The 27801-nt window shown below is 45.5% G+C and overlaps 1 protein-coding gene across 1 annotated transcript in view; it reads left to right on the top strand.

Annotated features, from left to right (window-relative positions):
- The window catches only part of ELMOD3 (ELMO domain containing 3), a 50488-nt gene that overhangs the window by 3559 nt on the left and 19128 nt on the right, over nt 1–27801 (top strand). The window contains exons 2-7 of the mRNA XM_077469688.1: nt 7653–7890; nt 11732–11809; nt 17376–17448; nt 19050–19109; nt 23601–23621; nt 24298–24389. Coding sequence (XP_077325814.1) covers nt 7879–7890; nt 11732–11809; nt 17376–17448; nt 19050–19109; nt 23601–23621; nt 24298–24389 — 336 coding nt within the window. The 5' untranslated portion in view covers nt 7653–7878. The remainder of the gene's footprint in view (nt 1–7652; nt 7891–11731; nt 11810–17375; nt 17449–19049; nt 19110–23600; nt 23622–24297; nt 24390–27801) is intronic.

Genomic DNA, 27801 nt, shown 5'->3' with positions numbered 1-27801 from the left:
CCTGAGAGGGGGAGTGAGTGAGACAAATGAAGGCGGATTTGAGTCAGGGAGGGTAAAGGAATTTGCTTATTTTATGAGGCTTGACAATCACATAGTAACTGGCTTTGGTACATGTTGAGACAGGAACGTTTAGTTATACTTTAACTTGACTAAAGCTTTGACTGTGCATTAGACACTGGGGGCGGGGGGTGTACACGCCGCCGGAGGCACGATTGTGCGCTGATTGGACACAGGGAATGCCAATTAGCGTGTCTGGTGGGCCCGATGTCCGCCAGCCACCCACAATCGCTCCCAGGAGAGGCAGAACTGCGATCTGCTTATGTAAACAAGGCAGATCGCTGTTCTGCCAGGGGAGAAGATGGAGATCTCTGTCTTCACCCAGTCAGACCATCCCCCACACAGTTAGCAAGCACCCTCCCCTATGGACACGTTTTACACTTTGATCACCCCTGGTGTTAACCCCTTCCCTGCTAGTGTCATTAGTACAGTAAGAGTGCATATTTTTAGCTGTTTTAACCACTTGCCGCCCGCCCTATAGCAAATAGACGGCGGCAAAGTGGTTTCATAATCCTGACCGGCCGTCATATGACGTGATCAGGATTATGAGCCGCTGCGCGCCCCCGGGGGCGCGCATCGCGGCGATCGTTGTTGCGGGGTGTCAGTCTGACACCCGGCAACTACGATCTCGGTAAAGAGTCTCCGACTGAGACTCTTTACCACATGATCAGCCGTGTCCAATCACGGCTGATCACAGTGTAAATAGGAAAAGCTGGTGATCGGCTTTTCCTCACTCGCGTCTGTCAGACGCGAGTAGAGGAGAGCCGATCGGCTGCTCCTCTGACAGGGGGGGTCTGTGCTGATCGATTATCAGCACAGCCCCCCGAGGATGCCCACACTGGACCACCAGGGACGCCACCAGACCACCAGGGATTCCAGTCAGTGCCACAATGGATGCCAATCAGTGCCCACAATGGGCATCACTGATTGGCATGCATTATTGATTGGCACTGATTGGCATCCATTAGTACAATATATTATAATACAATGCCGCCTATCAGTTCCCATCTGTGCCGCCTATCAGTGCCTACCCATGCCCACCTGTGCCGCCTACCCAGGCCCACCTGTGCCGCCTACCCATGCCCACCTGTGCTGCCTATCCATGCCCATCCATGCCAATCCGTGCCAATTTGTGCCACCTATCAGTGCCCTTCCGTGTCGCCCATCAGTGCTGCCTATCAGTGCCACATATCGGTGTCCATCAATGCCACCTCATCAGTGCCACCTCATCGGTGCCCATCAGTGCCGCCTTATCATTGCCCATCAGTGAAGGAGAAAACTTACTTATTTGCAAAGTTTTAAAACTGAAACAAAAAAAAACTTTTTTTTTTTCAAAATTTTTGGTATTTTTTTATTTGTTTAGCAAAAAATAAAAACCGCAGAGGTGATCAAATACCACCAAAAGAAAGCTCTATTTGTGGGAAAAAAATGATAAAAATTTCATTTGGGTACAGTGTAGCATGACCGCGCAATTGTCATTCAAAGTGCGACAGCGCTGAAAGCTCAAAATTGGTCTGGGCAGGAAGGTGTTTAAGTGCCCGGTATTGAAGTGGTTAACTGATCGCTGTAATAATTTCACTGGTCCCCCAAAAAAATGTCAAATGTCAGTTAGCTGTCTAATTCATCCGCTGCAATGTCGCAGTCCCATTACAAAATTGCTGATCGCCACCATTACTAGTAAAATAAATCAATAAATAAATATATCCCATAGTTTGAAGATGTTATAACTTTTGCACAAACCAATCCATAGAAGCTTTATTGGGACTTTTTTTTTACTAAAAAATATGTAGCAGAATACATATTGGGCTAAATTGATGAAGAAATTAGATTTTATTTTTTATTTTTTTTTTAATTATTGGCTATATATTATAGCAGAAAGTAAAAAAATCGTGTTGTTTTTTTTTTTTTTTTTTAAATTGTCGGTCTTTTTTTTGTTTATAGCGCAAAAAAAAATGCAGAGGTGATCAAATGCCACCAAAAGAAAGCTCTATTTGTGGGGAAAAAAAGAACATCAATTTTATTTGGTTACATCGTTGCACGACCGCACAATTGTCAGTTAAAGGAACGCAGCGCCGGATCGCAAACAAATGGCCTGGTCATTAAGGGGGTAAAACCCTCCGGGCTGAAGTGGTTAAATAGAGCAGATACTCCTTGCGTATCTGCTGATTGACACCAACCTTTTGTGGAACCGAAGTAGCCATCAAACTAGATGTGGCCCTTCAAAGTCTTCTTCTAGGCTAGGCATACCAGCTCCTTCTCCTATGAGCTGGTATGACACGGGATAGAAGCCATCCACAAATATATTGGACTACTTTTACAGGAACAGTTGAGAAGATAACCTCCTGCTTTTGTATTTTTGAATTGACCTGGTCCATAACATTAATCAGACCATTATTACATTCCTTCCAGCGTTTGGCCTTGGTAACAGATGGGTACTTTTAGCGACAGTAGCAAACGGTATTATGTAAACCACAGTAAGCCCTCGTTCTCACCGGTCCGATTTGTCATGCAATTTGACAGTTCCAAATCGCATGATAAGTTGCACTCCATTGCCGGCAATGGAACTGTTCAAATCGCTGCGACTTTGAAAGGTTCCTGCACTACTTTTTTTCCAATTTAATTTGCTTAGACTTCTGTTAAACTAAATCGCAAGCTGCTATGAAATCAGAGGTGCAAATCGCACTGAGGTAGCGTGATTTCAAAGCCGCACTGATGTGAACTGGGGCTAAAAACAATAAGATGCTGCCAGCACTCCATTGCAAACCTATGCGCTCTTATACATACCTCCCAACTTTTTGAGATGGGAATAAGGGACACCTACTAGCAAACCTATGTAGGCATAGGACACGCCCCCTGTCACACCCCATTAACCACTTGCCGACCGCCGCACGCCGATGTACGTCGGCAGAATGGCACGGGCAGGCATAAGCACATACATGTACGTCCTTTGCCTCCCGCGGGTCGGGGGCCCGATCGGGCCCCCGCCCGGTGCCTGCGGCGGTCGGTTTTCGTTCGGGAGCGATCCCGGACGAGGGGACGGCCATTCATTCATGGCCACCCCCTCGCGATCGCTCCCGACGAATGGAAATCCCCGGTGACATCACTTCCTCTCCTGTAATGTAAACACAGGAGAGGAAGTGATGTATTCTCTCCTCCGTGTCGGTATTTTTCGTTCCGACACGGAGGAGAGCGGATCAGTGAGTTGCACCAACACATCCCACACACAGTAGAACATGCCAGGCACACTCACACCCCCCCTTTACCCCCCGATCACCCCCCCAATTACCCCTGCCCCCCAGTCACAGTGACACCAATGTCATTTTTTTTTTTTTTTTTGCATTGGTGTCATTTGTGACTGTAATAACTGTTAGGGCAGTTAGGGTTAGCCCCCTTTAGTTCTAATGTACCCCCCTAACCCCCCCAATAAAGGTTTAACCCCGTGATCACCCCCCGTCGCCAGTGTCACTAAGGCTGGGTTCACATTGCAGCGGTTTATGAGAACGAATGTGATTCGCACCGCACTGCAGTGCAAATCACATCCGATCTCTGTGCGATTCGAGTTCAGCCATTCGCCGCACCCGCCGCACCCGCCACACCCGCCGCACCCGCCGCAAATTCGCACGGGACCCTTTTTTTGGCCCGCAGCAGAATCGGATCGCATGGGTGTTCACACCATGCGATCCGAGTTTGCAGATCGCACTGCGATATGCGAACTGATCTGGGGGTGTCAGTAACATTTCACTGACACTCCCAGCAGTTCGCATAGGGCAGTGTGAACTGCCGCCGGGAGGCATGCGATGCGGGAACCCGCCGCGGATTCGCGGCGTTTCCGCATCGCTCCAGTGTGAACCCAGCCTAATAAGCGATCATTTTTCTGATCGCCGTATTAGTGTCACAGGTGACGCTAGTTAGGCAGGTAGGTATTTAGGTTCGCCGCAGCTTTTTATAGCGCTAGGGACCCCCATATACTACCGCATAAAGCCCCCTGATTGCCCCCTAGTTAACCCTTTCACCAGTGATCACCATATAACTGTTACAGGTGACGCTGGTTGGTTAGTTATTTTTTTATAGTTTCAGGGCACCCGCCATTTATTACCTAATAAAGGTTTAACCCCCTGATCACCCGGCAGGTGTCATTTGTGACTAATAACTGTTAGGGCAGTTAGGGTTAGCCCCCTTTAGTTCTAAGGTACCCCCCTAACCCCCCCAATAAAGGTTTAACCCCGTGATCACCCCCCGTCGCCAGTGTCACTAAGGCTGGGTTCACATTGCAGCGGTTTATGAGAACGGATGTGATTCGCACCGCACTGCAGTGCAAATCACATCCGATCTCTGTGCGATTCGAGTTCAGCTATACAGATAGTATGGCTGAATTCGTGTCGCACCCGCCGCACCCGCCGCAAACTCGCACGGGACCCTTTTTTTGGTCCGCAGCAGAATCGGATCGCATGGGTGTTCACACCATGCGATCCAAGTTTGCAGATCGCACTGCGATATGCGAACTGATCTGGGGGTGTCATTAACATTTCACTGACACTCCCAGCAGTTCGCATAGGGCAGTGTGAACTGCCGCCGGGAGGCATGCGATGCGGGAACCCGCCGCGCATTCGTGGCGTTCCCGCATCGCTCCAGTGTGAACCCAGCCTAATAAGCGATCGTTTTTCTGATCGCTGTATTAGTGTCACAGGTGACGCTAGTTAGGCAGGTAGGTATTTAGGTTCGCCGCAGCTTTTTATAGCGCCAGGGACCCCCATATACTACCGCATAAAGCCCCCTGATTGCCCCCTAGTTAACCCTTTCACCAGTGATCACCATATAACTGTTACAGGTGACGCTGGTTGGTTAGTTATTTTTTTATAGTTTCAGGGCACCCGCCATTTATTACCTAGTCTCACTAGTGTACCCCTAAATTTAGGGGTGTCTACTTTCTAAAATGGGGTCATTTGGGGGGGGGGGTTTGTGCCATCTTGGCATTTTATGGCCTTCAAAACTGTAACGCCCTTAGAAAGCCTGAAGGCGGTGCTTGGTTTTTGGGGCCCCGTACGCGGCTAGGCTCCCAAAAAGTCCCACATATGTGGTATCCCCGTACTCAGGAGAAGCAGCAGAATTTATTTTGGGGTGTCATTTCACATATGCCCATGGCATGCGTGAGCAATATATCATTTAGTGACAACTTTGTGAAAAAAAAAAAAAGTTTGTAATTTTCCCGCAACTTGTGGCAAAATATAAAATATTCCATGGACTCAACATGCCTCTCAGCAAATAGCTTGGGGTGTCTACTTTCTAAAATGGGGTCATTTGTGGGGGTTTTGTGCCATCTTGGCATTTTATGGCCTTCAAAACTGTAATAGGTAGTGAGAAGTGAACTCAAAAAATTACGCCCTTAGAAAGCCTGAAGGCGGTGCTTGGTTTTCGGGGCCCCGTACGCGGCTAGGCTCCCAAAAAGTCCCACATATGTGGTATCCCCGTACTCAGGAGAAGCAGCAGAATTTATTTTGGGGTGTCATTTCACATATGCCCATGGCATGCATGAGCAATATATCATTTAGTGACAACTTTGTGAAAAAAAAAAAAAAAAAAAAAAAGTTTGTAATTTTCCCGCAACTTGTGGCAAAATATAAAATATTCCATGGACTCAACATGCCTCTCAGCAAATAGCTTGGGGTGTCTACTTTCTAAAATGGGGTCATTTGTGGGGGTTTTGTGCCATCTTGGCATTTTATGGCCTTCAAAACTGTAATAGGTAGTGAGGCGTGAAATCAAAAATTTACGCCCTTAGAAAGCCTGAAGGCGGTGCTTGGTTTTCGGGGCCCTGTACGCGGCTAGGCTCCCAAAAAGTCCCACATATGTGGTATCCCCGTACTCAGGAGAAGCAGCAGAATTTATTTTGGGGTGTCATTTCACATACGCCCATAGCATGTGTGAGCAATATATCATTTAGTGACAACTTTGTGTAAAAAAAAAAAAAAAATTTTTTTTTTGTCATTATTCAATCGCTTGAGGCAAAAAAATAAAATATTCAATGGGCTCAACATGCCTCTTATCAATTTCCTTAGGGGGTCTACTTTCCAAAATGGGGTCATTTGGGGGGGTTTTGTACTGCCCTGTCATTTTAGCACCTCAAGAAATGAGATAGGCAGTCGTAAACTAAAAGCTGCGTAAATTCCAGAAAACGTACCTTAGTTTGTAGATGTGACAACTTTTGCGCAAACCAATAAATATACAATTATTGACTTTTTTTTTTACCAAAGACATGTGGCTGAATACATTTTGGCCTAAATGTATGACTAAAATTGAGTTTATTGGATTTTTCTAATAACAAAAAGTAGAAAATATCATTTTTTTTCAAAATTTGCGGTCTTTTTACGTTTATATCGCAAAAAATAAAAATCGCAGAGGCAATCAAATACCATCAAAAGAAAGCTCTATTTGTGGGAAGAAAAGGACGCAAATTTTGTTTGGGTACAACATTGCATGACCGCGCAATTACCAGTTAAAGCAGCGCAGTGCCAAAGTGTAAAAAGACCTCTGGTCATTTACCAGCAAAATGGTCCGGTCTGAAAGTGGTTAAAGGAGAAGTAACCAAAAAAAAAGGTTAAAGCGGAGGTCCACCCTAAAGTGGACCTTCCGCTCATCGGAACCCTCCCCCCCTCCGGTGCCACAATCGGCACCTTTCAGGGGGGAGGGGATTATCCAGGTAACTGCACCCACTTCCGGGATAGCTCTCTGCGGAAAGGGGCATAACTTACGCCCCTTTCCGCAAGTGCCCGCACCTTCCCGCAAGTGCCCCGCTGCCTGCTGGGAAACACACAGATCCCAGAAGCAGCGGGGAGCGTCCTTATTGCGCAGCGCGATTCGCGCATGCGCAGTAGGGAACCGGGAAATGAAGCCGAAAGGCTCCATTTCCTGATTCCCATACCCAAGATGGCGGCGGCAGGACCCGACAGACGACCTAGACGACATCGCGGGCGCGCTGGACAGGTAAGTGTCACTATTTTAAAAGTCAGCAGCTGCAGTATTTGTAGCTGCTGGCTTTTAAAAAAAAAAAAAAACGCGGAGTCCCGGTGGACTCCCGCTTTAATTAAATCCACAAGGGTATTTTTTTTTTTTTTTACCACTACTATTCCTTTTTATTGGCTTTTAAAATGTAAAAATGCAGCAATTTAGAAATTGGATGAAAGGTTTAGTACTGGGAAACACTTTTTGAATGATAAATAGTGTATTTTATATACAACTCCATAGATCAGACCAGAATGAGGGACAAATGAGGAGGAAAGAGGGACATTGCTCCAAATCAGGGACAGTCCCTCGAAATCAGGGACAGTTGGGAGGGATGGTTATATTAGCGCAATGTCACATCAGTCAAGTAAACCAATGTTTCAGGGTGACATAGTGACTTGATATTGTGCTAATAAACAAGTGTCTATGCTTGCAACAGAGTGTTGGTGACATGTCATTGTTCATAACATGTTTACTGCCGGTAAGGTGACCAGGAAACATTTGAACTATGGAAAATGTTGTTTGGGTGCATTGCATTATAATGTATTAGGTGTTTGGTGAAAAAAGGTTTTTTTTTTTTTTTTCTTTCCAATCAGCTTCCACATGACACCTGAAGATATCCCTAGCGAAGACTGTTAAATCATGGAGCTCGGAAGCACCTGCACTATCTCAAGCACAGAACTATTTTGCACTACTCAGCTAGAGGCCTTATTCCAAGATGCTGGACAAGATGGGTCATGCTAGGCTTGGCTGCCACCCAGAGAAGATAGTGAACGCTGGAAAATAGACTCTTTCTATACCACCCTCCTCTGACATCTAAGCATGGCAAGCGAGGTATGGCAAACACCAATCTTTGTTGTCCTCGGCAAGCCTCAGGTGCCATTTCTCTATCTTCTGGGCTACTCTTTACTTGATGAAGGGTCACTCTAAAGCTGGCCATACATTAGTAGATTTTTAAGGAAATGTTCATGCAAATATTTGTGCGAAAATTCTAAGTACATTTGATGACTTGACAAATGCCTTTCAGAAGTCCTTCAAAATTTATTTTGCTTTTAATGTAGAAGTCCACCCTCAAATTCCTGCATCTACAGACATTCACGATCTAACAATAACCTATTTATCCGTGTAAAGAAGAAATCAGTATACATACCTTTTTTGAAGCCGCTCCAACCCGATCCCACACTGGGCTGTCAGGAGGCGGGTGCAGAGGACACAGCCGACAATGGAAGCCCCATAGTAACTCTATGGGTGAGGTCACTCCCCATTCATTTCACAGCCATTGTTGGCTGTGTCCTCTGCAGAGCTTTCGCCTCTGGAGACCGGACCGGATCAGCTTAAAAAAAGGTATGTATACTGATTTCTTCTTTACAGGGCTAGATAGATTAGTGTTAGTTTGTGGATGTCTGTAGATGCAGGGATTTTAGTGTTGGGCTCAGTGGTGGCAGGTGCTCAATATTTTGGGGGGGGGCAACGGCAAGTCAGCGACAACCCTCCCGCGAGAGACGGATGAGAATGCGGCATGCCCGATCGTTCCAGCATCGAGGGTGGGCAGAACAGCTCCAGCTACTGTCTCGGGTCCTCATTGGATAGATTGATGGCAGCAGGAGCCATTGGCTCCAGCTGCTGTCAATCAAATCCAGTGACATGGGGGTCGGGGCCAAGTCCTGCTGTCTGTGTCAATGGATGCAGCAGCAGGACTTGGGAGCGTGCCCACATGGAATGCGGCTCTCCATGGGGGCAATCAATGAGGAGGAGCCAGGAGCACCGAAGGGGACCCCAGAAAAGGAGGATTGGAGCTGCTCTGTGCAAAACCCTTGCACAGAGCAGGTAAGTATAACATGTTTGTTTACAAAAAAAGCTAACTTTTTACAATCACTTTAAGTGTAAAGGACTTTGTCACTGCTTCTGCCCTTCCTGGGTATGTGGGTAGTTAGGTGGACCCTCTTCCTCATCCTACAATGCAGTGCCTGTGCCTAAGTAATATCACTAGGTTCTAGTAATGTCATGTGGAGTCATAGGGGGCTTGCCTAAGCCTATACAAATACTGGTTATGTTTGTATTTGCATAGAATATTTCAGGGGACAGAAATTGGGCTTTGTGAGTCATTAACAGTTGTATTACCTTCAGGCTCATGAACTTTATAGTGCATAATACACAGCATAATTATTAGATGACATTGCTAAGTACAAATGTGCTTGAAACATTAACTGTCCCCCATCAAGCTCATAGTCCACTGGTATATAATATAATATATATAAATATTTTTTTCAGAAACTTTGCAATATGATAGTCTTTATTGTAAACATGGTTTAAAATGCATGTATACCTATTGACGCATTTCAGCCAAACATAGCCTTAATCCTATATATTTATAGGATTAAGGGGCTATATTTAGGAATTTTAAACCATGTTTACAATAAGGACTATCACATCATGAAATTATTGAACGAGTGGACGCTTCATTATATCTAGATTTGATTGCTTACAGGAACTTCAGCCATAGCACCGACTTTAGCTTGCTAAGATATTTGTGTTGAGTACACTGATTTTGTTTCATTCACTTAATGCACTGGTGCTCATGTCCATAGGGTCAGGTTGCACATCACACTGCAGCACTGTCTAACAAGACAGTCCTCATACATGATTGTTGTGTTTCAAATGCTAGTTTAGGCATTGACATGCCTCCTTAGACCCAGTCATGGAGATTTACTTAAACTGGAGCACTCAGAATCTAGAGCAGCTGTGTATGGTAACCAATCGGCTTCTAGCTTCAGCTTGCTCATTTAGGCCGGGTTCACACCTCTGCGATGCGGGAACGCCGCAAATCCGTGGCGTTTTCCCGCATCGCATTACTCCCGCCGGCAGTTCACACTGCCCTATGCGGACGGCTGGGAGTGTCAATGATATGTTAATGACACCCCCAGATCCGTCCGCATATCGCAGTGCGATCTGCCGACTCGCACAGGAATCGGATCGCATGGTGTGAACCCCCATGCGATCCGATTCTGTTGCGGACCAAAAAAAGGGTCCCGTGCGAGTTTGCTGCGGGAGCGATGCGAATTCAGCCATACTATCTGTATGGCTGAACTCGCATCGCTACGGAGATCGGATGTGATTTGCGGTGCGAATCACATCCGGATCTCCCCCCGCAGCAGTGTGAACCCAGCCTTAAAGAGGTCGTAAACCTCCATTGGTAAGTTGGACCTATAGGTAAGCCTATAATAAGGCTTACCTATAGGTACTGTATCTATCTCCTAAACATGCGCCATTTAGGATGTATTTGCTGTACACTGCGCCGATGATGTCATGCGCTGTGAACAAGTGGCTGCCCGTCCCATTTGTTCAATAGCAAGTGCTGTGACTGGTGGCTCCCACGCCCATGTGACGTCACGCAACTCCGGCCAGTCACACAACTGGAGTCTGCGGCCCCGGAAGGAAGACAGGCGAACATGGATGCAGCCTGCAGTGGGGACAGCGTGGGCTTCCTTTGCAGGTAAGTGCCACATAATGTGCTAGTATGTGATGCATACTAGTACATTATGGTTTTACTTTGCCGGGGGAAAAAAAGATTTACTTCCTCTTTTTAGGCTTTGACAATAAAACCTGGAAGCTGATTGGTTTCTATGTAGAGCTGCACCTGAATATGCACTCTCCAGTTTTAGTAAATCTCCCCTACTCTGTCCGGTGAGTATGATCACCTGCTGACTTGTCACCGTCCACAGGCAGCTTAGCACTTTAATAAGACGGATTATATTATTACAGAACAGAGAATGTTTTTCAGTTCTTTTAAGTGTAAGAAGACAATGACCTTCCTAAGTCCTGTCTCTGCAAAATACTAAAGCCCCATACACACTATCAGATTTTCTGCTGATTTTGGTCTTCAGATTTACCAAAACCATGTAGTGCAAGGGCCTTCCTGATGTCATACAAATTTAAACTCCTAAGGTTTGACCTCATATTATATGGTTTTGGTAAATCTGAAGACAAAAATCAGCAGAAAATCTGATAGTGTATATGAAGCTTACATAAGAAGAAACAGGGCAGATCTAGCTAGGACTGAATTAACTAGCACTAAACAGGAGGGGCAGCCAGAGGGAGAAACCAAAATCACATAGTAAAAAAGTTATATTGGTGCAAAACCTCCCCTAGATATCAGCATAATACTGAACAATAATAACCTGATGCAGTTCAATGCAACACATAAAAACACACGTAAAGAGGACAGAACAGTGACCATAAATGAAAATCGGTGATCTACTGATTTGTTTGCTTCACCATTTGTACAGGACGATACAATACATAAATCCAAGTTGCTAGGATTTTGGATGTATATGATTGTCCTTAGATCAGATGGATCTCTATGCCCGTTTTCGGCAGATTTAAAGTAAGTGAATCATCAATTCTCCTCCTGCAGAGGAAGTAAAGTTTTGTCATGGAGATCAGCCAGGTAATCATAGAGTTCATGGTGCCGGTGGGCCATACTTCTCTGCCCTGACAGGAGAGGACCTCTTGGTTCTCCACTCCCATCTGGGCAGCATGTGAACACACGACCCGCTCTCAGTTCTTTTTATTTTTGTACATTTCAGGACATTGATTTATGTTTTCTAGTGTCTGATCTTTGACAGATGTGTGGTGCAACATCCAGATGTTTACAGGTTTTATGCTTTCTATTTAGGTAATGAATGGGGTGTTTGTCACCTCTGATCTTCACCAACCTGACAGCGACTTTCTGACATCTATGAAGTCTATGCCGGTAAGTGTAGTGAAGGGGTGATATCTTAGATACTTGCCTAATAAGTGACATTTTTTTTTTAATTAATATTTATTACAGGAATGTATATAGCACAGTACTAATAAAAAAAAAATAAAATAAAAAAATATATATATATATATGTATGTGTATATATATATATATATATATATATATATATATATATATATATATATATATATATATATATATTTATGCATTTTTGCAAGTGCTAATTGAATTTTATTTACATTATTGTACATTCTCTTCAGTCTCTACCCTCAAGGAGTTCACAATCTACGTTACTCGCATACATACACATACTAGGACCACTTTAGCCAGGAGCCAAGTAATCTACCTATTTGTCTTTGGAGTATGGTGGGAAACCAGAGTCCCCGGAGGAAACTCACACCAGCAGGGAAAACATGCAATCTCCATGCAGATAGTGTCATAGTTGGGATCCCAGTGCCGCAAGGCATAAGTGCTATTTTAGGATGGATATGCTGTCTGTATGTATATATACTGTATAGAATATATATAAAACCTCATTGATGTGGATCTTTTTTTTTTATGTTTCTTGGTGTAGATTTTTTTTTTTTTTTTTTTTATGTATGTTGGTCTAGTTTTTAAAGTGAAACTATACTCACCTTGTATCCAACGATGCAGCACCCAAGAGCTCCCTACCATCTTCGGGTGGCTGGCTTTAAGGTTTAGATCGCTTTCATTGGCTGAGGTAACGTCACACCTGAGGTAGTGCAGTCAGCTTCGGCATTGTAGAATGATAAATGTGTGCCTCATTCTGTGCTGTCATGGAGCTGCCAATCTGATATGTCAGAAGATAGCACTGTCAGAACACATCACTGTACAGAGCACATTGCCGTGAATGCAGGTTAGTATGCAGGGGCGTAACTAGAAATCACGGGGCCCCATAGAAAAATGTTGTATGGGCCCCACCTCAAACAGCACCCACAAAAAAATTGCGGGGCTTAAATTAAATAGTGGGCGTGGTTTAAAATGCGTGGCTAAAAGGGAGCGTGGTTCAAGTCTGAGATCGATGAGGAAGGAAGGAAGGAAGAAAAGGGATGGAGGGACAACAGGCCCAGATCCTACACCACAATAGCAATATACGTATTCCAGAAAATTTAACAATCAACAGATAAAGGTACTCCAAACAGCTGGTGTTAGCGCTTCAATAATCCTCACCTGTACTCAATGTGGCCTGCCTGTTCCCAATGCAGCGTGACCTGCCCGTGCCCAATACTGCCTCACCTGTGCCCAATGCAGCGTGACCTGCCTGTTCCCAATGCAGCATGTCCAGTGCCCAATGCAGCCTCACCTGTGCCCAATGTGGTCTCACCTGTGCCCAATGCAGCATGGCCTGCCCGTGCCCAATAAAGTCTCACCTGTGCCCAATGTGGTCTCACCTGTGCCCAATGCAGCATGGCCTGCCCGTGCCCAATAAAGTCTCACCTGTGCCCAATGCAGTCTCACCTGTGCCCAATGCATCATGACCCGTGCCCACCACAGCCTCACCTATGCCCAATGCAGTCTCACTTGTGCCCACCTGTGCCCAATGCAGCCTCACCTATTCCCAATGCAGCGTGACCCGTGCACAATGCAGCCTCACCTGTGCAGAGGAAGAGGCGAGCCAGTGGCGGAACTACTGGGGAGGATGAGGAATGCATACTGGAGCTCTCAAATGGCTGCTGGCAAGCGCGGGGCTGCCTCAGAGTGGGGAGAGCGAGCACCGCCCGCACGGTCCCCCAGGACGCAGTGACAGAAGACTTTGTAATTGGTAGCATCTGTTTAATGCATACGAACAGTGCCAGAATTACCGCCATAGTGACACACGCGGCCGCTATGGGGCCTGCAGCTGAGAGGGGCCCGTGGGAAGGATCAGATGAAGCGAGGAGAGGAAGAAGCAAGCTGTCTGTATGAGCAGAGAGCTGTAATAGCTTTCATTTGAATGTCCTGTGTTCCCGGGGCTCACCGTCACATAGCCCCACCTCTTGGCCCAGAGCCTTTGGTGATGTCACATGTCCCGCATTGGACCAGTGTTCTGTCTATCAAAGGCGCCGGGCCAAGAGGTGGGGCTATGTGACGATGAGCCCCGGCAACACAGGACATTCAAATGAAAGCTATTACAGCTCTCTGCTCGTACAGACAGCTTGCCTCTTCCTCTCCTCACTTCCCCTGATCCTTCCCACGGGCCCCTCTCAGCTGCGGGCCCCATAGCGGCGACTTGTGTCACTATGGCGGTAGTTCTGCCACTGTTAGTATGCATTAAACAGATGCTACCAATTACAATGTCTTCTGTCACTGCGTCCTCCTCTACACACTTCCAATACCAGGGTGTAGGCCGATGCGCTCATGTTTGTCAGGAGGAAGTGAGATGCAGGCCACAGGTGCTTGTCAGTCCCAGTAGAGGGATTGTGTGGGTCATAGATGCTTGTCAGCCTCACTTCTCATACTAAGCTTTCCTGGTCTCGGTGGCATTGTGTGATGATAGGTAGTTGGCCTGTGATGGGCAGCATCCAATATTCTCCACCTCTCTATGTCACACTGTGCAGCCCTGAATGAAAGGCAGGCCAAGATGGTCATTGACCCCCTTGATGGACATGCAGTATGCATACGCTATAGGATGAGACACTATAGGGTCAGAGTATGTCCGTAAGGCCATGATCTCCTAGTCTAACACTTAAGCTTCATAAGTGCGTGTTACAGACCAAAAGAGATGTACACTGGGTTGCACCCTTCCTTGAGAGATGTCGGACCAAGTCCACCACTCTTACTCAGAAAATGATATCAGCCTGTGCAGATGGGCAAATGATTTCCTAAACCTGTGTGAGACTAGCATTGGATTTTTACACTACTGGGGTGAGAGAGGACAGTAGCCTAAGCCATGTACGTGTGATGGATTTTTTACATTGGGAGGTCGTAGGCCTAAAGAAATGTATACTCAAAGGCTACTGTACTGGGCACCAAAGTTTACATAATTGTGCCATCCATAGGGCAGCATCCTAGTCTAGCTCATGAGTGCTCAACCTGTGGCCCTCCAGTTGTGGAACTACAAACCCCATGAGGCATTACAAGGCTTACAGTTACAAGCATGTCTCCAAGTGCAGTAGCTATTAGCTGCTTTCTGGGGGTGATGTTTGAACAACGATGGCACCATCCATGTTCTGGTGAGAAAGGATGATGAAGAAATGGTCGGGGGAGCACTGTAATCTGAGTGGTAAAAAATGGCTGATTATGACCAATGATTTTGTATGCATGCTATTAACAAAAAATTCAGATGCTTGGTCTCATTTAATGTTATTATAGTGAAAACCTTCTCTGTACATGTTGTAATTATATACAGTGTGAGCATGTGCGAAAGCCAAATTGGTTCCTTATGTTTACTTATTCTTCCTTCTTGGTATTGCACAATGCTGGGCCTTTCGAACCCTTTATCTCAGTGCAGGTCTGACAATCAGGATTGATGAAAACGCTCTGTGTAGTGTGTAATGACATGAAATGCCCACACTGTTATTTGTAGCCAGTGGCTACACTGTCTAGGCTTTAGGCCACCTGAGGAATTTCAGAATCAGTGTTTTCTTCTATATATGGTAGGAAAGAGGTATGTTCTAATTCAAAATAACAACATGATTTAATAGTGTAGACAAGTAGTCACCAAACTGTGGCCTCCAGCCCGGATGCGGTCCTATTTCTTGCCTTTATCTGTTGTAGCACTATTCCTTTCACTGATATGAGGCGCTATTCCTCCCACCAACACCAAAGATGAAGCACCATTTTTTCCACTAACGCCAACTATAGGGCACTATTCCTCCCACTAATATCATTGATGGGGGAACTATTCCTCCCACTAATATCAATGATGGCGCGCTATTCCTCCCACTAATATCAATGATGGGGCGCTATTCCTCCCACCAATATCAATGATGGCGCGCTATTCCTCTCAATAATCTATCCGATGGGGCGTTATTCCTCTCAATAATCTATCCGATGGGGCGTTATTCCTCTCAATAATCTATCCGATGGGGCGTTATTCCTCTCAATAATCTATCCGATGGGGCGTTATTCCTCTCAATAATATCGCCGATGGGGCGCTACTATTCCTCTCAATAATATTGCCGGTGAGGCGCTACTATTCCTCTCAATAATATCGCAGATGGGGCACTACTATTCCTCTCAATAATATCGCCGTTGGGGCGCTACTATTCCTCTCATTAATATCGCCGATGGGGCGCTATTCCTCTCAATAGTATCGCAGATGGGGCGCTATTCCTTTCAATAATATTGGCGATGGGGCGCTATTCCTCTCAGCAATATCGGTGATGGGGCGCTATTCCTCCCACTAAAATTGGGGATGGGGCGCTATTCCTCCCACTAAAATTGGGGATGGGGCGCTATTCCTCCCACTAAAATTGGGGATGGGGCGCTATTCCTCCCACTAAAATTGGGGATGGGGCGCTATTCCTCCCACTAAAATTGGGGATGGGGCACTATTCCTCCCACTAAAATTGGGGATGGGGCGCTATTCCTCCCACTAATACCGGGGATGGGGCGCTATTCCTCCCACTAATACCGGTGATGGGGCGCTATTCCTCCCACTAATACCGGTGATGGGGCGCTATTCCTCCCACTAATACCGGTGATGGGGCGCTATTCCTCCCACTAATACCGGTGATGGGGCGCTATTCCTCCCACTAATACCGGTGATGGGGCGCTATTCCTCCCACTAATACCGGTGATGGGGCGCTATTCCTCCCACTAATACCGGTGATGGGGCGCTATTCCTCCCACTAATACCGGTGATGGGGCGCTATTCCTCCCACTAATACCGGTGATGGGGCGCTATTCCTCCCACTAATACCGGTGATGGGGCGCTATTCCTCCCACTAATACCGGTGATGGGGCGCTATTCCTCCCACTAATACCGGTGATGGGGCGCTATTCCTCCCACTAATACCAATGATGGGGCGCTATTCCTCCCACTAATACCAATGATGGGGCGCTATTCCTCCCACTAATACCAATGATGGGGCGCTATTCCTCCCACTAATATCAATGATGGGGCACTATTCCTCCTCTTACTGACCACAGGAGTTATGTCATTTCTTTACTCCAACAGACCACCAAACCTGAGACTACCTCTGATGCCGGGTCATTTTCACTCCCACTGACCACATTCCAGCCCCCCTGATGTCTGAAGGACAGTAAACTGGCCCTTTTGTTTAGAATGTTTGGAGACCCCCTGGTGTAGATATTACCTTTTTATTAATATGAAGTGTACATTTTAGTAATAACTCCACTTTTACATCTCAAAGAGCTGAATGGCATAGCCAGTTTTTTGTATGAAGTAGATCCTCAATTCAAATGTTATGTGATATAAACACAATTTTGAGGAACATTTCTTTGGAAATAAAGTCACCAAAGAAGGAAAGGGGGAGAAAAGTTCCCTTTCACAGTGTGACCCTTTTCATTTTTATTTCAGATGTTGTCAGTGAGAATAAATGTGGTATTGTTTATTGTAGTTATAAGGTCTGTTCTGATATTTTCTTTGCAGATTTCTGCAGTAAAGCAGAACAGTGTGTTGCAAACTCTGGTGAGCAAAGGAGAGGAACTGAACAGAGAGATGGGTATGTTCCAAATTTAGCATAAAGAAATAATACTCTACATTATATACTGTATGTCTACATTTGACATCCATGGAAGCTGTTGTGCTAAAAAAAAAAAAAAGCAAGGTTCTCTCTCAACTACTGAGAGCTGCTAATTATAAATTATACAAAATGGGGAGAACAATATCTAGATTATGTGCTTGTATACGTATACATGCAGTAACTGCTGTACCTCTATGCTCTGCATTGTAAGCTTTTTTTTTTTTTATTTTTTTTTTTATTTTTTTTGAGAACTCAAAAAACACTTTGAAACAAAATAAATATAAAAATGTGAATATTTTATTTGAACTAATTGATCCTTTGAAATCACCACTTTCATGTAGGGAGATGAGAGTATTCCTTACCCTTCTCACACATTTTCACAGGCATTCCTCTTCACCCATTGTCTGGCCACAACACCCTTCTCCCACCTTGTCACAGGCCTTTCCCCTCATCTGTCCTGCCACAACACCCTCACCGGTTCCACCTTGCCACAGGCCTCTCCCCCCATCTTCTGTCCTGCCACAACACCCTCACCGGTTCCACCTTGCCACAGGCTTCTCCCCTCATCTGTCCTGCCACAACACCCTCACCAGTTCCACCTTGCCACAGGCCTCTCCCCTCATCTGTCCTGCCACAACACCCTCACCGGTTCCACCTTGTCACAGGCCTCTCCCCTCATCTGTCCTGCCACAACACCCTCACCGGTTCCACCTTGTCACAGGCCTCTCCCCTCATCTGTCCTGCCACAACACCCTCACCGGTTCCACCTTGTCACAGGCCTCCCCCCTCATCTGTCCTGCCACAACACCCTCACCGGTTCCACCTTGTCACAGGCCTCTCCCCTCATCTGTCCTGCCACAACACCCTCACCGGTTCCACCTTGTCACAGGCCTCTCCCCTCATCTGTCCTGCCACAACACCCTCACCGGTTCCACCTTGTCACAGGCCTCTCCCCTCATCTGTCCTGCCACAACACCCTCACCGGTTCCACCTTGCCACAGACTTCTTCCCTCATCTGTCCTGCCACAACACCCTCACCGGTTCCACCTTGTCACAGGCCTCTCCCCTCATCTGTCCTGCCACAACACCCTCACCGGTTCCACCTTGTCACAGGCCTCTCCCCTCATCTGTCCTGCCACAACACCCTCACCGGTTCCACCTTGTCACAGGCCTCTCCCCTCATCTGTCCTGCCACAACACCCTCACCGGTTCCACCTTGTCACAGGCCTCTCCCCTCATCTGTCCTGCCACAACACCCTCACCGGTTCCACCTTGCCACAGACTCTTCCCTCATCTGTCCTGCCACAACACCCTTACCGGTCCCACTTTGCCATCTCCCCCCATCTTCTGTCCCACCACAACAGGCTTGGTTGTGGTAACACCCCTTCTCCAGCGGTACTTTTGCTATAGAGTTTACTTTTGTTTTGTGATTATTCTCCCTGTAGTGTGCATTTCCTACTGATTGTGGAGATACAGTATAATTACTTGAAAACATATATTATATACGTATAAGTATATTTTTTGTATAATGTTTGGAACCCTAAGTTAGCATTGCAAACAAAATATTCTTCTGTCCACAGAAAATGAAGATTTGCTAAAAGCAGAGCAGGAATGGGACGCACTTGAAAATATACAGACAGGTGGGTTGCCGGTCATGTGATAATGGGTGTTTTTAAAAAGCTAACAACTAAAGTGTGCCTAGGGTATGACAATAAAGGAAAACTAAAAGGTATAATATGAAAGATGATGTTGTGCTGAGCAAATAGATACCTAACATGTCATGCTTTTAAGTTGCATGCCCTTGTGGAGTGGCACCAAACGACAGTACTTACAAATCTCCGTAGGTGAATCTTTAAAAATGTCTACAGGTTACCAGTTTAGAGCTACAGAGGAGGTCTAGTGCTTGAATTTATTGCTCTTGCTCTGACGTTCACGGCGATATCTCATGTGTGGTTTGAACACAGTTTCCATATGTGGGCGTGACTTAAGTATGCGTTCACCACTGCGCAGGTTACGTGGGGACAGGGACGCTTTACTTCTTGTATTTTAATTATTGATTTTATTGCACCTTTTTTATTTTTACACTTGTCCTTTAGTTGTTTTTTTTTATTTATTTTTTATCACTTTTATTGCTAACGCAAGAAATGTAAACATTCCTACAGCATGACAGGTCCTTCTTTTTATGAAGAGATCTGGACATGGACATGGACATCAGGCCATGTAAACAATGTTTACATGGCCTGAAAACCGAAAGGGACATCATGATGTTGCTTAGTTCTCCAAGTGCATAGAGATGAGCAGCTGCCATCTTGCCATCGCTTATCTCTATGTCAAGCCACTGCCAGCGCCAGATGGTTTTTCTAGGCTCATCGATCGGTGCCTTTCACTCTGCCGCTTCCTGGTGGTTCCCGGGCTTGGGTTTCCAAAAGTGATCCCACAGCAAATCCACCGCAGGGATCACTTTTATCTGAAAGTCCGGCATCTGAGAAAAAGAAAATACCAGGGTCATGGCATCTAGCTGCAGCCATAACTCGGGTTTTTAATGTCAAATTATGTATTTTCCCCGGTTAGGCGGTCGGTAACTGGAGATAGGTGTGTGTTTATATATGTATGTGTGTATAGTCCAACATGTCCTCCCTGATTTACAGTTTGAGTTTGCGAATCAAAGAATATTCATGCCCCCTGCCAATTGGAGAGCTGTAGCTGCCAATCATAGGTGGGGCATATGGAACTGCTGCTTCCTTGCTGATGGCAGCTTTCTGCAGTGTGCTGTCAAGGCAGAGATGTTGGGAGCAGTTAGACACTTAGATTTAAGCTTCCTCCTTACAATTGGGCTTTAATGTTACCACTTATTTTACACTATCTCTGTCTTTTGTGTCCTGCAATTATTTAAGTAGTCCTAGAATGCTATCTAAAGCCTACTGTCTGCTTTATAGTGATGGCTAATTTTAACTGTACAGACCAACAAACAAGAGAAAGAAAAGATGGTTTCAAGTTCCTTGAACTATAGAGATTCTTTTGATCCCCTCCTAATAACCCCTGCATCTATTCTTTCTACAGTAGTTCTGCTGATTTTAGCCATAGATGTCCAAAAGTGGTCAGAAGTCTGTAAAATATTCCCCCAGGGTTATTTTCTCCCACTTGCCTCTCTCTGGCATTTTGGACACCTCCACCACCTAATTTGTTCCCTCCCATGATAACCCATTGGTATTCAGATGGTGGTGCACAAGGGGTGTTTATTTATATGAACTCGTAGCCCTTGATGGCATTAAATCCTTTCAGTACCTTTAAGAACATTGGCAGTTGCCAGCAGTCGAGTCTTTTTGATTTATCCAAATTTATATGTACCGTATATACTCGAGTATAGGCCGACCCGAATATAAGCCGAGGCCCCCAATTTACCCCCAAAAAAACTGGCAAACTTATTGACTCGTGTATAAGCCGAGGGTGAGACATGCCTGTCCATCCCTGTGTGTGTGTCCGTCCATCCCTGTGTGTCCGTCCATCCCTGTGTGTCCGTCCATCCCTGTGTGTCCGTCCATCCCTGTGTGTCCGTCCATCCATCCCTGTGTGTGTGTGTGTGTCCATCCATCCATCCATCCCTGTGTGTGTGTGTGTCCATCCATCCATCCATCCCTGTGTGTGTGTGTGTGTGTCCATCCATCCATCCATCCCTGTGTGTGTGTGTGTCCATCCATCCATCCATCCCTGTGTGTGTGTGTCTCCATCCATCCATCCCTGTGTGTGTGTGTGTGTGTGTGTGTGTATCCATCCATCCCTGTGTGTGTGTGTGTCTCCATCCATCCATCCCTGTGTGTGTGTGTGTGTGTGTGTGTGTGTCCAGCCTACCTGTGTCCCGAGCCTGTGTCCCGAGCCTCCGTCCCGTGCCTTGCCTCCTTGCCTCCGTCCCGTGCCGTGCCTTGCCTCCTTGCCTCCGTCCCGTGCCGTGCCTTGCCTCCTTGCCTCCGTCCCGTGTCGTGCCTTGCCTCCGTCCCGTCCCGTGCCGTGCCGTGCCTTGCCTCCGTCCCGTGCCTTGCCAGGATCGCCGCTCTTCGTCGGCGCCTCGGCGGCCATTCTAAAATTCAAAAGCCGCGCCTCCGCCTTCGCCTGTGATAGGCGGAACACTGAATTTCCCAGCAGCCTGTGTTCCGCCTATCACGGACATCGTCTCATCCTCGTCCGTAGTACGAGGATGAGCGGATGTCCGTGATAGGCGGAACACTGACTGCTGGGAAATTCAGTGTTCCGCCTATCACAGGCGAAGGCGGAGCCGGAGGCGCGGCTTTTGAATTTTAGAATGTCCGCTGTCTGTCTGCTCGACACGCTGATCGAGCAGGCAGACAGCGATGACTCGAGTATAAGCCGAGGGGGGCACTTTCAGCCTCAAAAAAGAGGCTGAAAATCTCGGCTTATACTCGAGTATATACGGTAGCTTGCTTAAATAACATGATGGCCCGCCAGAGCACCTAACTTCTTTCGAGAACCGATGCTGGAAGGAAGCTGAGAGGCTTAGTTTCCAAATCTATATGCCGCCTTTACAGACTCGATTAATTCAGGTTCCCTTCCCTATACAGACAAATGATTTGTGGACCTCAGTAGAAACTCAGATCATGCGACTTGGGCCAAGATTTGGCTAGCCCTTTTCTAAATGTTCCTGGAACATCTATGCCCAATAAAATGCTTACAAGTTACTTACCTGCTGGTACATAACCCCTGGCCACATCGCCTAGTTCACCCCCTAAGCGTCCCCAATATGCTTTCGGGGCTGTAGGGAACCGGGCGCACTCCTCCACATCTGCTGGACCTGCCCTAAGGCACTCCTGTTCTGGATGCAAGTCTATGCCATGATACGGTCCATTCTTGATGCTTTTTTGGCTAGCAACCCCTGGGAGACCCTGTTACACAAACCAATCTTATCCTTATCAAGGAATCAGTGGAAGCTATTGGGGTTTTGTGTTCCTGGCTGCCTGGCAAACCCTCACTCGAGTGTGGAGACAGCCTTTCCTTAATATTGCTGGAGTAAAACCGGGACTTGTGGGCATTATAGTGCACGAGAAGCTTGCGTCTATCCTGGAAGACACACGTCCAGTACCTTAAGGTCTGGAGCAGTGTTAATTTAGTAGACTAAAGCATTTTAGTCGACGAAATGAATACCATTTTAGTCGACTAAAATACGACTAAAACTAAAACAATTGAGAAGACTAAAATGTAACTAAAACTAAAATGCCATTTTAGTTAAGACTATGACTAAAACTAAATTGCAATTACTGAAATGTACTGTAGATTTTAATCAACTAAAACGTAGGACATTTTAGTCGACTAAAATGTACTGGAGATTTAGTCGACTAAATATGACTAAAACAATTGCAGAAGACTAAAATGGGACTAAAACTAAAATACCATTTTAGTCCTAAGACTAAAATTAACACTGGTCTGAAGCCCCTGGATTGATTATAACGCTCAGACAAATATAGTTTTGGTATGAGTGGTGAGGCCACCCCGGTTGACCCACAAGCTCCCCTCTTCCACGCTCTTATTCCAGGCAAGTTTCCCCACCTTTCTATTTATCGGTTTCTAATTCCTCCATAGCCTTTTACATGGAGATATGTGCACCTACTTCTCCCTATCCCATCCCACCTCTCTTGCCTTGGAGGTTGTAAGAGCTGGGGGACATTATTTATTTTTAACGTTTCAGCAAGACACTTCTTACAGTTAGCGAAGAGCATTCCTCTTTCTAGATAATATATTGTACTTGACCATTACACAAATCTTAATCCTAGGTACTTTGCTGTTTTATATAATTCATCATAACTGATGTTCTTTGCTCATGTACTATGGTTTACGTTTTGCGAGCCTTATTCTGATCCTCCATTTGTACCATTATACTGCTTACTGTTTACAATTTTCTTGTAACTTGAAAAAGCCTAAAATCTTTTGTGAAACAAAAGTGGCCAGAAGAGGCAAACAAAATGGGTATGATGGATATATCTCACAAACATTTTACACCTTACTTCTGTCTCCCCTTATCTGGCCCACAAGTACCTTTTTATAATGGAGCCCAGCTGCCACCTTGTTTTATACTGTATATTTTAAATGTATTGATATGTGTCTTTTGTTTATTGTCTGTTTAGGGCTGTACTGTGAAAAATCAGGTATGTGTAAACTTTTTTTTTTCTTTTTAGTGAGTTTATTGAAGGGGGCAATAGATTTACAGTCGCCACTCTCAGCTGTGAGTGGACCGGGAACTGAGTGATCATCAGTCATATGATCACTCAGTCCTTTGGCTTAGACCTGGTGGGGACAGCTGCAAAATCAGACTGATGCAGCAACAGGGAGGTGAGTATGTATATTGTTTTTTTATTTTTTTATTCCCGCACTTCACTTTTAACCCAGTCACCATGGAAAGGCAGATTATATTGTCCAAGAACAGTATGGAAGGTTTGAAAGTTGTGGACCCACCCCTTTCTAGTTATATAATCCTATCCTTTACATGGCTACAGGTGTGAATTGCTGCCAAATACCAGGGTAGAGGTGTTTAATCTGCATTGCATGTGGAAGACAGATGCTGTCAAAAGCCCCCGCCCCTGTTGAAGGATGTTTCTGCCAGTTACATAGATGCCTCCCTCATGCCCATTGCGAACCAGTTGTCCTCTCTGTCCAGAATGTGCACCTCACTTTCCCTTGAAAAAATACACCGAGTTGTACATGTGCTGTTATCATACTGTAGATAAGAGAGCTGTATGTTTGCCTTTCTTACCTTGCCTATGTACCTTTTTTATCTGCCAAAATATATTTGAGACGTACCTATATTACAATTTTTGTAAGCAGGACTTTTGAGTGACCTTCCAGGACAAACGCCTTTGATCTCCTTCAATGAAGCATTGCAATATTTCCAGACAGCAGACCTATCTGAGTATATGGTATGTATCTGATGGGATTTTAGTAGCAGTGTCCCATTTTTCATTTTGTCCCTGACCGACCTTAAAGTAGTTAAGTAGTTGTGAAAATGCAATGTTATAGACTCTTTCTAATACAGTCATGCAGGCACTAAAACAGTTTTTGCTTAGTTTCAGGAATGATCTTTCTTAAATTTTTTTATAAAGTTAAAAAATTCTGTCATATGACCAAGTATCTCTTCCTCCTGATAGTGGGTTCCGAGTTACAGGACACCGTGCAGACATAGAGTGCCTGTTTTCTGTGGTCTGTTCAGCCTGAGACGAGATGCAGGATGTGTTTGTGGAGGGGGGGGGGGGGTTTGCCAGAGGCAGGCTGTGATTGGTTGGGGCATGTGGTGGCTGAACAACTACCTAGTACGGGCATGTAGGCATAGCCTGTACCTCTAAATGACCAGCCAAAGAATGGAAACTGACCACACTAACACAGATCAGCTTTCTTTGCTTTGTGTGGTCAGTTTAGAACACTGAAGAAAGGTGACTGGCAGGATCAACCAGGTACTTCAGCTGAAAGAAGTACCGGTATGTGAAAATGCATTTATGTGAACACACACACAGAAGAAAAATAAATATATAGGGTAACATACACTTAAATCCTCTCCAAGCACATGTTTTCTGGCTGGCAGTCACAGCTCAATAACTGACTCATGTAAAGATCTTGGAGGGGAGGGATAATTTGACCATGCAGCTTCTTTTTAGCTGGCAATGTTCCACCTGACTCCTTTGGTTTTTTCACTTAAAGGATGTCTGGCAGAAGGGTTCTGGCAGGACCGCCCATGGAGAAAAAGTCACTTTGTGGGTGGCCCCACGTCACTCGCCCACTCGACCATTCTGCCATTGAAAAAAATGAAAGGAGCCAGGTGTAAAATTGTCAGGCAAACAGCTGCATCCAATCAGATTCAGGCATAGAAAGATGTTAGATTTTTTTCTGTCCAACCCCTAATCTATGAGTTTAAAAAATAAATGTGTACATAAACCAGCTTTAATCTGCGTTGTCCCAATCTTCACAGGGAAAATCTGTTACTGTAGGTGACCTAGAGGCAACTTCCTTCTTTACTGTAGTGCAGGGGTAGGGAACCATTTTGGCTGAGAGAGCCATGGACGCCACATATTTTAAAATGTAATTCCACGAGAGCCATACAATATGTTTAAAACAATTTTTTTTTTTTCATCGATTCATCTACTAATTTAAATTTTATAACTGTAATATCCACATCTCCCCTATGATTGTCTGCTTGCTTACCACTACATAGGCAGGCAGATCCACGAGCAGTTGAGGCGGGGGATGATGACGTCAGCGTGCCGCTCACCTAGGCCACCACCGGGTGTACCAAGATGGCCGCAGCTCCGGAGCTAGGCCGAAGCTGCGGCCTTTCCTATGGGCTCAATCCACGGATCGGCACACCACACAATCCGCGGATTGAGAGGTGAGAGCCAGAAGCAGCCATCAAAAGAGCCACATCTGGCTTGCGAGCCATAGGTTCCCTACCCCTGCTCTAGTGTTTGGTTGCCCTCCAGGTTTTCCTTGCTACCTTCACACTCACTGTCTACCTTGCCTTCCTGTGGGTTATCCAATCCTCCTATATTCCCACCTTCCATTAATCCTAATCTTTTGTGAGATTCTACAAGTGCATCTCAAAAAATTGGAATATCATCAAAAAGTTAATTTATTTCAGTAAATCAATTCAGAAAGTGAAACTCTTATATTCTATAGATTCATTGCACACAGAGTGATGTATTTCTAACATTTCTTTATTTTAATTTTGATGATTATGGCTTACAGCTAGTGAAAACCCAAAATTCAGTATCTTAGAAAATTAGAATATTGTGAAAAGGTTCTGTACCTTTTTATTGCAAAAATAGTATTAAAACATACAACAATGTCAAAGGCACCTAGACTGGCCGCACAGGGGCTAGAACTAGCGAATAGGAGACAAAAAGGCACAATATAAACAGAGGTGGGAAACCTCCTGTCTAAACGGTCACAAAAATCCTGAGTGCCACTACATATTTAGGGGTAACTCCATTAAGTGCAGGAAATAACCAGGGCAAATTAACTCTGTATTAAAATCGTCATAGGCATCTGTTGGCTATCCAAAAGGGCTAAGAGCCCCGGTAAGGGAGACTGACTTGACTTGACAGTTGTCCAGAAAACAGTCAGACACCCTCCACAAGGAGGGTAAGTCACAAAAGGTCATTGCTAAAGAATCTGCCTGTTCACAGAGTGCTTTATCCAAGCATATTAATGGAAAGTGGAATGGAAGGAAAAAGTGTGGTAGAAAAAGGTGCACAAGCAACAGGTATGACTGCAGCCCTAAGAGGATTGTGAAACAAAATTCAATCAAGAATTTGGGGGAGATTCACAAGGAGTGGACTATGGCTGGTGTCAGTGCTTCAAGAGCCACCACACACACACGTATCCAGGACATGGGCTACAACTGTTGCCTTGTGTCAAGTCTCTCCTGACCCAGAGACAACGTCAGAAGCATCTTACCTGGGCTAAGGAGAAAAAGGACTGGACTGTTGCTCAGTGTTCCAAAGTCTTCTTTTCGGGATGAAAGTAAATTTTGCATTTCAATTGGAAATCCAGGTCCCAGAGTCTGGAGGAAGAGTATAGAGGCACACAATCCAAGTTGCATGAGGTCCAGTGTGAAGTTTCCACAGTTGGTGATGATTTGGGGAGCTATGTCATCTGCTGGTGTTGGTCCATTGTGTTTTATCAAGTCCAAAGTCAGCGCAGCCCTCTACCAGGAAATTCTAGAGCACTTCATGGAGATGCTGATTTCATTTTCCAGCAGAACTTGACACCTGCCCACACTGCCAAAAGTACCAATACCTGGTTTAGTGATCATGGTATCACTGTGATGACTGGGCAGCAAACGCACCTGACCTAAACCTTTATAGAGAATCCTGTGGGATATTGTCAAGGGGAAGATGAGAGACTCCAGACCCAACAATGTAGACGAGCTGGAGGCCGCTATCAAAGCAACCTGGGCTTCCATAACGAAACCAGAGAAAATTCCCAGCTCAATTCACCAACCAGTCTGCTTACCAACCAAATTAACCTGTCCCAACGGTATGCGTTAAAAACAGGGGTTTAGTTGGCACATATATGCAAATGCGTGCATAAGCTGCAAGGCCTCTTCACGGCACCCTGTTTTACTTGCAGTCCTAACCTTCTAAATTTACGAGGTTCTCCACAATGGAAGCACTTGCATTCTAATGAATGGATTATTTCATGCTTTTCCCTTCCATGTGCTCCTTGCTGTGAAGGCCCGTTATAGGTGGGGGCAGGGGCCATCTCTTTGTTACTGGGGAAAATTTGGTCAGGGGACACACTGGGCCCATTTTTTTTTTTTTTTTTTTTTTTTTTTTGACA

This window comes from Lithobates pipiens, unplaced genomic scaffold (genome assembly GCF_037356315.1).
Source record: "Lithobates pipiens isolate NorthernLeopardFrog02 unplaced genomic scaffold, aLitPip1_a1.2 Scaffold_8, whole genome shotgun sequence".
Classification (NCBI taxonomy): domain Eukaryota; kingdom Metazoa; phylum Chordata; class Amphibia; order Anura; family Ranidae; genus Lithobates; species Lithobates pipiens.
Note: the sequence above shows the minus strand (reverse complement) of the source record. Positions and strands in the feature narration are given on the sequence as shown.